Source organism: Stylophora pistillata, chromosome 4 (genome assembly GCF_964205215.1).
Source record: "Stylophora pistillata chromosome 4, jaStyPist1.2, whole genome shotgun sequence".
NCBI classification, from domain to species: domain Eukaryota; kingdom Metazoa; phylum Cnidaria; class Anthozoa; order Scleractinia; family Pocilloporidae; genus Stylophora; species Stylophora pistillata.
In genome coordinates, this window is record NC_142522.1 from 1,665,484 (window position 1) to 1,675,799 (window position 10,316).

At 35.8% G+C, this 10,316-nt stretch overlaps 1 protein-coding gene across 2 annotated transcripts; it reads left to right on the forward strand.

The window, feature by feature from the left end:
• Positions 1-10: 10 nt before the first annotated feature.
• On the forward strand, positions 11-8,820 carry LOC111331125 (heterogeneous nuclear ribonucleoprotein K homolog). 2 transcript variants are annotated; one of them, XM_022936213.2, is made up of 17 exons: positions 11-110; positions 2,891-2,955; positions 3,203-3,327; positions 3,846-3,869; positions 4,158-4,190; positions 4,819-4,862; positions 5,382-5,454; positions 6,206-6,310; positions 6,423-6,443; positions 6,586-6,637; positions 6,736-6,791; positions 6,916-7,140; positions 7,274-7,304; positions 7,624-7,694; positions 7,820-7,869; positions 7,991-8,110; positions 8,258-8,820. In XM_022936213.2, exons 2-17 carry the CDS (start codon positions 2,931-2,933, stop codon positions 8,286-8,288), a joined length of 1,086 nt encoding a protein of 361 aa, XP_022791948.1. In that variant the 5' UTR covers positions 11-110; positions 2,891-2,930; the 3' UTR covers positions 8,289-8,820. The 2 variants fall into 2 exon arrangements, with proteins under 2 accessions (XP_022791948.1, XP_088613550.1); XM_088757424.1 differs by lacking the exon at positions 11-110 and adding an exon at positions 777-828.
• The last annotated feature ends 1,496 nt before the right edge of the window (positions 8,821-10,316 follow it).

Below are 10,316 nucleotides of genomic sequence, written 5' to 3' on the forward strand. Positions count from 1 at the left end.
ACACAAATCTTTCGTTCGTAAAGCACCATGGGTATGTACCCATAGTACCTAGCAAACTCCTAACGCGTGCACCAGGTGTTCACGAAAAAGAAGGTGAAAGGAGGAATTTGGTGAGTAAAACTTTGCTTTTTCGTTAATTCTAAGCAATCTTTTCGCACAACAGTACCTCAGGAATGTTAAAACGATATTTTTTATCTCAGCTGTATTTGATAATTTATGTATTCTGGTCGAAAGCTGCGAAAAATCGCTCCGATTATCTGCACGCGTGCATGCACCCAACTGGTACTGAGAGCATTGAGTTAATTTTACTTTAGCAAAATCATTCGGCAAATTGACCTTTTTTCTTCTTTCAAACCCATCGTGTACTTCCCCTTAAGAATGATAAATATAAAGTGAATGCATTGCAAAAGGCACTAGTTTTTCTTGTCAAATGCACATGTAGTTCGCCGTTTCGTGTGATTCGCCACTTATTGAGGAAATTTTTTTGTGAGGGCCATGCCGTACTCACATCATCTTGCAAACGAGTAAGCTTGGCGAGCCCTGGTTTCTCCCATGAATTTCAAATATCTCTAAAATGGAAGAATATTAATTTTATTGTTTTTGAGAAATGGCTGATTGATTCCTTTAGTATATACGTTGTATCAAGGAATAATTATGTTTAAATTGTCTTCAACAAGCTATGCATCATTATATAGCCGTCCGTAATGCATTTATCTTTAAAAATGTATAAGTAAGCAATAGAACACATTTTTGCAGGCCCAATAACATGATAAAGTCATGAAGGATGATAGGAGAACACAAAAAAAGCTTGTAAATCACAAGCCGAAGGCAAGTGATTTACAAGCTTTTTAAGTCTTCTTCCAATTTCCCAAGTGGTTTTATCACATTGTAGAGCCTGCAAAAATGCATTCTATAGCTATTATGACATAACTACCTACATGCAGGCTCTATAACATGATAAAGCATCCACTTGGAAACTGAATTGACCAATCAGTTATTATCAATTATTAACATTTATAATACTGTCTAAAAGGAATGCTGGAATTAATTTTTGCTGGTATGGCAACCATGCAAACTAAGGGTTATTTTTAGTATAATATTTAGAAAAATCAACAAAGATATCAACATTTCTGACATGTGAACTAATGAAGGGCAAACAATTTTGTTAGTCACATGGAAACTAATTATCATGTTTCTTTCTGTGAAATGGCAGATTTTTCTGCCATGAAGATGGGATATATATTTTAATAGTTATTCTGTTCAGTGTCTGTTCATCATGAGCTGGATCTTCTTTCAACTAGCCAGGCTTTAAAAATGAGGCTTAAGACCTTCTCTTTGAAGAGTATCATTTCTCTCAAACTTTTTTGTTATTAACACATTGACACCTGAACTGCCCGTAACTGCCCGAACGTCGCAATTGCCTCGCGCGAGAACGCTTTCCCCCTTACCTCCCTTACTAAGTAGAGTTTTGTCCCCAAACTTCCTCTATAGTTTGGAGATCAATAAGCCAATCAGAATCCGTCGCTTGAGCATATATTTTGTTGGCTTTAGGGGGTACTAGAGGGGCATTATTCTATGTGTCTTCACTAAATGACCAAATTTGAAAAGATGGCATCCTCGCGGCCAACCCTCAAAATTTTCAGGTCAGATTTTTCGTTCATTTGCGATCGAGTTAGACCTTGTGGAACTCAGAATGTAAAGTAACAATGCTATAGAATACTCTGCTTGGAAAAGAATGGATATCAAGGTCTTCAAGGTGACAGAATAAGCTCTCGAGTCAACGACACTACGATTCTCTAAGGTGATGCAAATTATGGACGTAAAGTGAAAACCGAACTTTCGGACGTCAAGCAGGGCCTAGCGACAATTTGACAATTCGATGGCGCGGTAAATATTATGTTAGAGTAACAACGTGTTCAAAAAGTATTGTTTCATAGAATATTTTGCCTCAAATTGAAGTTTTTTCAGAATTTTCAACATAATGCTGTGCAATTTCTGGCCATGAAGGCAAGTAAACAACGATCTAAGCATGATGAATTTTACCGCATGGGCTTTGTACATGTAAGAAATTCCTACGTTTTTCGCTTATAACAGCAAATCAAAAACTGTTTTGAATAAATCCGACATCCCGAAATAATTCTTGGCCATTTTAGTCTAGCTTCCTATTGATAGATTCCTTGGAACTTGAGATCTCTTCACTCATGGAGAAATTTGCATATTCCCTTTTGAAATATGATCCACGCGCCCATTTTCACACATGCGAAAATATTTAGCGATTTTTATCTTTCATCTTGATTTTTGAGTTAAAACATAATATGCACCTATGGCTTTTTTTGCCGGAAATAGGTTCTTTAATTTGTCTTCTTTCACTGGAGCTTGTTTTTTGGAAAAGATGATTTTTAAAAATTTACTGTGCATTGTGTTTGCCTTCTTGGTTTCTCCAGAATTTTGACTTTTCGTAGGCACGTGTTACATGTAAGTGTCAATGGGTTAAGGTATTTACATTTTACAATTCAAATGACACATCGGTAGTGGGCTCTTTATACATACAACGGCCTTTACTGCGGTGAGCATTCCTCATCATTTATGTTGCATGGTTTCAGCTTCCCAGGTATCAAAGTTTATTTACTGTGAATCTTGTAACTGGAAAATCTTCTTCAAAACATAATCTTTCTGCTTACAAGATTTTCAACATGGTTTCTCCCTATTGTCTGCTTCAAATTTTGTTCATAATTTTTATTTTACTTTCGTCATTACCTTTTTGCTTGACAACACTTTGAGGAAGGGGAAAACTGCCGATTGGGCATTCATTTGGAGTGAAAGGGTATAGTAAAACTTGCCCTGCACAGTTGTAAGGTGAATAACATTCTGTGTCATTCTCTTACAACAGGTCAGTGTATTTCAGAAAAAAACATTGTTCATTATTTATCATGGAGCAACCTGCGGCTGATCAAGGTGAGTACATGTACTTTTTCCAAGTTTTAGATAAGATTCTTGACAGAATATTGGCCTAAAGACAGAAGTTTAAACTATTGAGGATTTAAACTCTGGCCAGTTCCAGTTGCATTTAGTTGTATAACAAACTTTAAAAACAATTTCAAGAATATTTTCGTCAAACTGTGGCTTTCCAATATAACTTTTTTGGAGTTAACTTCTAGCTCTTTTAAAAGAAAACTGAATTTTTCCTTTTAAAATGATAAAGGAATGGGGATGAAGAGACCAGCTGAAGAGGACTACAACAGCAATGTTCATGCCAAGAGAGTGAAAGATGAAGAGGGTGGAGTTAGTGGAGAACAGACAACTCTTCGCTTTTTACTTGAAAGCAGGGTAAGAAGTTTGATAAGGATTATAGTTTTATAGTGTTGTCAGTACAGTTTTGTTTGGCGGTCATGTTTGTCCCTGTTCTGTTTGATGCATCTGTGGTCATTCAAATTTCTTCTTGGAGTGGAATTTTCCAAACCAGTTTCTTCTTAATCATCTTCCCTTGTTTTTGGTTATGAGGATAAATACAAGACAAAGGAAAACAAAAATCAAACTGTTTTGCAAAATTTGAACCATAGCTTATCTTTAACCAGATTTCCTCATGCGGCATGTAGGTGTTGTGTAATTAATTTTTTTCAAACATGATTATGAAAACTGAAATAAATATTGACAGCAAAGTAGGCAACTTTGTGACATTCAATCGAAAAGGTATTTTGGGGAAAATGTTTGCATGAACTGTAATAGATAAAAAATTTTGAACCAAGTTACCTGCTTGTTAGTAAGGGGATTTTGATAAAAAAAAATGCATTGTTTATTAATTATTTTAGACACATCTGATGCTATTCTCTCTCGATATATTTTAGGATGCTGGTGGTATCATTGGCAAGGTAATGCTTATTTGATGGTAGTATGTACTTGTGATTAGATTTACTTTGATGAAAGAACTTTCATCGTATCTTGGGTTCAGTAACTTTGTTTTATGCATGCTGATGATGCCTTTGTGAAGCCTTTGATGAAGTTGTGGAGTATAAAATGAAGTATAGTTTCAAAGTTTAGAAACAAGATGACAGATAGTTGCTCCCTGTATTAGTATTGCAAAGCTTATAAATAATAAATCTCGTATTACTGTTGATTAGTATTACACCTATTTACAAACATTTGTTTTCTGTTTTCAGGGGGGACAGAATGTGAAAAGATTACGTAGTGAGGTATGAAACTATGTTTTTTTTTTCTTTATTCTATGTTTTGAAACAGTTTTGTTTATAGTTAAATTGCAAATAGATCAGTGTTTGATTACTGGTCCAATTTACATCAGTAAACAGTTATGTATGAAAAGTTGGCAAACAATTTCTTTTTCTGCTTCACGAGATTTATTATCACTGGTTTGATGTCAATGTTAAAATTTTTTAATCTCATCATGACTTATTTTGTTTGTCTCTACATACGCATTTAGCAGATACTGTATTGACGTCCAGATGAATTATTTCATTCACAATAATTTTACATTATGTTTCAAGGGTTTTTACCTCATAAGATTGCCTCTGTTCCTCTTTAAATGTTTTATGACTTGTGATTTTCCCAGGCTTAGGCTTTGAACTGCATTCTGTTTAACTCCTTCCTTTCCCTTGTAGCTTATCCAGCTAACCAAGTACCTTCATAGTTGTCAGATGCTCTGTTCTACCTCTGGAATTATAGTAGTTTATCCCTGCTAAGTTGTTGTTGTTTTTCTCTCCTATTATTCCCTCTGTGTTCCCATCCCGGCCCTATCTACCCGTTCCCATCCATCTACCTGCCTGACACCCGCCCGTGTTGGTCCCTGTCGTGATCTCACCCAAGTTCAAAGCAGTGGTCAATGTCCCGGATACCAATACCCCTGAGCGGTATGTCCCATGCGTCACATTAATGTGTGTCCTGGCTTCCTTTACATTACACTGCATGTCACTGATAACAGTGTAATCCTATCATAACTAGTGGGATTGATTAAAACTATAGATAGAAGTCATGCCTCAAACTTTTACTTTAACTCAAATGCCAGATTTTTGGGGTGTAATGGCCAGTATTGAATGAGTTGAGTGATGTAGATATGAGCATATGCTGTTTGATGCCCTTTGTTGTATTGAAATGTAATGTTTTCTGTGGTGGTCATTCATATATTTCAAATTTTCTGTTAGGAATGTTAGGATGACTTTACTACCATAGACACATGTGTATCAGAAATAAGCACATGTCCTAAAAATGTGAACAATCACATTTTGGGCACTTGAGAAGTGAGGAAAATTCTCAAAACAAAAATTTGCTTCTTATATAAATGGTGTCTCTACCCAATCTGTTTTCTCTTAGTTTTTAAGGCATGTAGCCCTCTGCACACTCTCATTTCCAAATTATTTCTTTATTCATAGTGTATTAACCATCACTGCTGCTTATGATGATGCAATGGCCATATTTTCAGAGTGCTTACCAAAGATCGGTGGGGTAAGATGACTCAACTTCAACAATTTTGATATGTTTGGGTCGAAAGAGATCACATTTTGCAGGCAACAAATTTTGGTTCTGTTGTCATATATGTTCCTGAAATCATTTGCATTTGGTCTAAGTTTGCATTTTCAAACCATAAATGATGTACTTTCTTCAGTTATGAAGGGTTTTTGACAGAGGCTTCAACTAATAAAAGTGGTCATTTATGAAGCTTTGAAGGCTGGTGGGCTATTTGTTTGGGATTTAACTCTGGCTCTCTGTTTTTACCTGTTGTATTGTTTATGGTTATGTATATGGTTTATGGTTAGGTATATGGTTATGGTTATGTATGTTTACCGCCTCCCAGTTAGCTCAATGGTTAGAGCACTGGACTTTTGTGCGGGAGGTCGAGGGTTCGAGCCCCGGCTGGACCAACACTCAAGGTCTTAAAACAAGTGAGAAGAGTATGCTACCTTTCTATATCAAGAAATGGTTAGATACTCTAGTCTTCTCGGATAGGGACGAATAAATGGAGGTCCCATCTCCTGCAAGATTAGGGGGAGGAAACGTTAATTTCCCGAGATTACTGTGTGATGGATGTCCTCCCCTGAGGTGGTTGCTGGATGGGAATTGGCCTTGAAAAGTCCCCATGGGGAGTGGTCAATTAACATATATATATGTATGTAATGCGGTCCTGGTTTCTTTATGATACTAGCTGGTCAGAATAAACTGATTACAAAACTGAACTTTTTTTTGTACTTTTTTTAAGCGCCAATCAAATCCCAATGGGAAAGAAATCCAGATGTTAGTACAACGAAGTCAGGTCGGGAGTGTGATTGGGCAAAAAGGACAGAAAATTAAGGAAACTCGAGAGGTAATTTTTGCTGGGTAATGTTTCCTGGATAATTTTAAGTGTCACAAAAACAAAGAAAAGATGTACTCAAGGAGAAGTTCTCTGCTAATAATTCTTTTTATTTTCTTGGCAGAAAACTGGAGCACAAATCAAGGTGAGTGGGTTTGACATAAAGCACTTCATATGTTAACTTAAATTAATCTGTTAACTGTTGACAAGGCAAGAAGTTGTTTGTTTTCTTGAATTTTTTGATGTTGTAACCATGATTTCAAAGCATGCCTATTTATCACTTTAAGGTTCATTCTGATTGTTTACCTGGATCAACAGAAAGAGTCGTGTCTATTCGCGGTAAGTTTTTGATCATTAACATGTTTCTTTGCCCTCAGTTATATCTCTTTCACCTCTGCACTCAACATAATATCCTAAATGTGAGATTTTTCCCACAGGTACTGATGAAGTCATTGTACAATGTGTCAGAGAAGTTATCGATCAGTTAAATGAAGTAAGTGAAGGAGGAAGTTTTATCAATATTTTTTATCCTTAAGAAGGCAATATGCAAGCTCTGCTAGCTAACCTTTGTTGGGCTTTTTATTATAGTTATTGAAGTATACAAAACATTTCTTTAGTCTCCCTTGAAAGGGTCAGTGTCCTTGTACGATCCAGCTGGCATGAATGACTGGGATTATGGTGGTGGCTATGGACCCAGTGGAGGTGGCCGTGGACGTGGAGGAGGCAGAGGACGGGGGGGTCGAGATGGAGGAAGAGGAGGATCTCGTGGAGGTCGCGGGGGAAGAGGTGGTTTTGGTGGTGGTGACAATATGGGATACGGAGGAAACTACTCACAAGATTTTGTAAGTTTCAGATGTAATTGATTGGTCAGCAATTTCAAAGTATTTGCTGGAGATTTCACCTTTATCTTCTGGAGAACATCTGTAAAGCCAGATTGATCTAATATTTGTGATTTTTTTTTTTTTAACATTTCAGGGTGGTGGAAACGTGGGAGGTGATGTGGGAGGTAAAAATCATGTCTTATTCTCTTTGTAATGTTTAAGGCAAATACATTATGCATAATATTGAATGTATACTTACTTTTTGTCTAAGCTTCCTCATACAACATTTACCCCCTGAATGTGGGGTGCAGAAAATTTCTGTGGAGATTTTTACATTGTTGAGTGATAAACACTTTCCTTAAAGCTCCACACACTTAAAAATTATGTGGAATGATGGTGGTGATTCTGTTTGGCTTGGGCCATCAACCTTTTAAGAAATTATCTTTGATGAAAATCAAGCATTGTGTCAGAAATAAAACTGTTTCTTTGCATTTTGTATTGAAGGTCAGTGGAATCAGGGGGGGCCTTCAGCAGGAGGAGAACAAACTACAACACAAGTTACCATTCCCAAAGATGTAAGTTACATTTATTAAGGTCCTTGCTGAGGAAATGGAAATTGTCTGTTCTTCTTACCAAATTGAAACCTGTTTGTTTTATTTAGGTATTCAAATGCGCTAATTAAATGACAACCTTTTTATAGTTGGCAGGGTCTATTATTGGAAGAGGAGGAGAAAGGATAAGACAAATAAGGTGAGGATATGAGATGAATACACTCTATGTTGATTCTGGAAGTTATTTTAAGTATGAAAAAGGATTGCAGCAAAGTATGTATACCGGTACTTTACATAACCATTCACTTGTATGTTTGCAGAAGTCGCAGTGGCGCAAACATAAAGATCGATGATCCTCTTCCGGGTTCAAATGACAGGATTATCACCATTGGGGGCAACCAATCCCAGATTAATTTTGCTCAGTTTCTTCTTCAACAAAGGTAAGTTTATCAACACTTCTATGATAATTAAAAGGTTTATTCTAGAAATTGGCTAAATAGGGCGCACAAGTTGCTACCATCTTTTTGTCCAGGTAAATTTGGTTCCACCATCCATCTTAGCTAACAACTGAATTTTTTTTCTTGCAGTGTACGACAATACTCGGGCAAGAATTACTAAACTTGGCCAAATTGTCTGGCTGGACATGCCTAGTCACACTAAGTTTCATCACTGTTAGCTTCTCATGACAAGTTCAGGGACTTTTTTTGAACAAAATCTTTTTTCCTTAAAAAAAATCTCTATCTGGAAAATCTATATTTCCTTATTTGTAAAAATTACTTTGCCATTTTAAAATAGTGCGATTAAGTTAACTGAATTCTATTCTGCTCTGACTTTTATTTGATCTTAGTTTTCCAGAAAAGTGTAATTTGCATTGTTCTGAGAAATGGGATACCCACTTTGCATTAAAGATTAAGCAGTAGTTTGTTCACTAGTGACTCGGGTAGAAAATGCTGGACAAATGTGATTTTTTAGCATCACTACAGATTAAGTGTAATATAGATAAGTGATTGAGCCTTTTTATTAGTTCTTTTTGTAGTTGTTTTTTTTTTTCATTAGTGATTGACTTAGAAATGGGTTGTAAATCTGGTTCTATTATGTAATGGATTCTTAAATTTTGTTGTAAACTTAATAAAGCCGTTTGACTTGAAAAGGTGTCAGCAGTGATTGTTCTTAATCTATCATTTCAGAGGCTTAGCTTGGCACCACAAATATCTTCTTAAGTGAACAGCTTCTTTTCCAACAATTGCAATTTTAGATTCTCAAAAATGCTTCAACAAGTCGGTCTCACTGCGCCTGTTGAAACATTCTATTCTTTTCTAGAGATGATTTGTGATCAAATGATAGGACAGTCTACTGAGATTGCTTTTTCGAGGATATCTGGTAAAAATATTGCAGATTGTTTCACTTGAAAACGTCTTGTAGAGTTCGTTTCACAATAGTAGCAACTTGTCGAAAGTAACTCAGATGCCATAGGTAAATGGAGTTCCCTAGTTGCATGTATTAAAAGGTAACTTTATGGTAGGAAAGCTACCCGAATGCTTCATTTCCTTGTGGAAAAACATGTTTATTTTTTTCGAGGTGGCAAACCTCTCAGATTACATAACAGAAAGCTATCTCTCGGATGAAAAGAATTGAATGAAATGAAACTTTTAGTAATCTAACTAATCGGAGAATGGTCTTGCCACAAGGTTGATTTTGTCATTATTATTACTATTTATTATTATTATTATTATTATTTAAGATCCCTCGCAAGTAAGCTTTCAAACAAGAATAATGAACCCTATGCCAGCATCATTTACTGGCTACAAATACAACTTTCACTTGCCATATTAAGAACTGTACACAGATGCGTAAGAGGTTCTAGAGTTCCGTTTAAATCACGCGAGGTCGCAGAAGACTTCACCCTCGCTGTAGCTAGTCTACATCTGCACTCATAATTTTTAGGTCTTTATTATTTTAATAGTTTTTCCTATTTAGTAATGCTAAGTTTTTTCTTTTCTCATACATTGTAATCAGTCCTCGATCGTGAAAAAATTAATTTTAATTCATTTAAAAAATTGTAAATAATCAGATGTATGGTTGAAAATTGCTATCATTATTATTAAACGAAGCGGGCTAATTTTTATCATAATTTTTGTAAATACTTTTAGTGATTGTAGTGAATAAAGGTATTATTATTATCATCATCATCATCATCATCATTATTTCAGTCATAAAGGTTTGATTCCACTTCTCGTTCTGAATGGAGGTTTCAAGTCTTCCTCATCACATGGCACGAATCACAAGAAGCTGTGCCCTTGTAAACAATCGCCGCTGGAACCTGCTAGGTTGGTTAAAGTTTATAAAACGATCAATGGACTTTGAAAGTTCAGGAACGGAGAAAAAATAACCCAGACGTACAAATCGTTCCCATAATCCACTCTTTACTACCTATTACTTAATAGCTATAAAAGCGAAGGCCCAACTGGAGATGCATGTTGGATTTTGTGATAGCAATCGATGGTAAGAGTTGTTTGAGGTTCCATTGACCTAAGACGGATAGCTCGAAAAGTAGCTACATGTCGTGTTTGCTCACAAAGATAAAAACATAGATTATGTTTTAAAAGAAATGATTAAAATTAAAAAAGTGAGAACCCTCCAGAAATA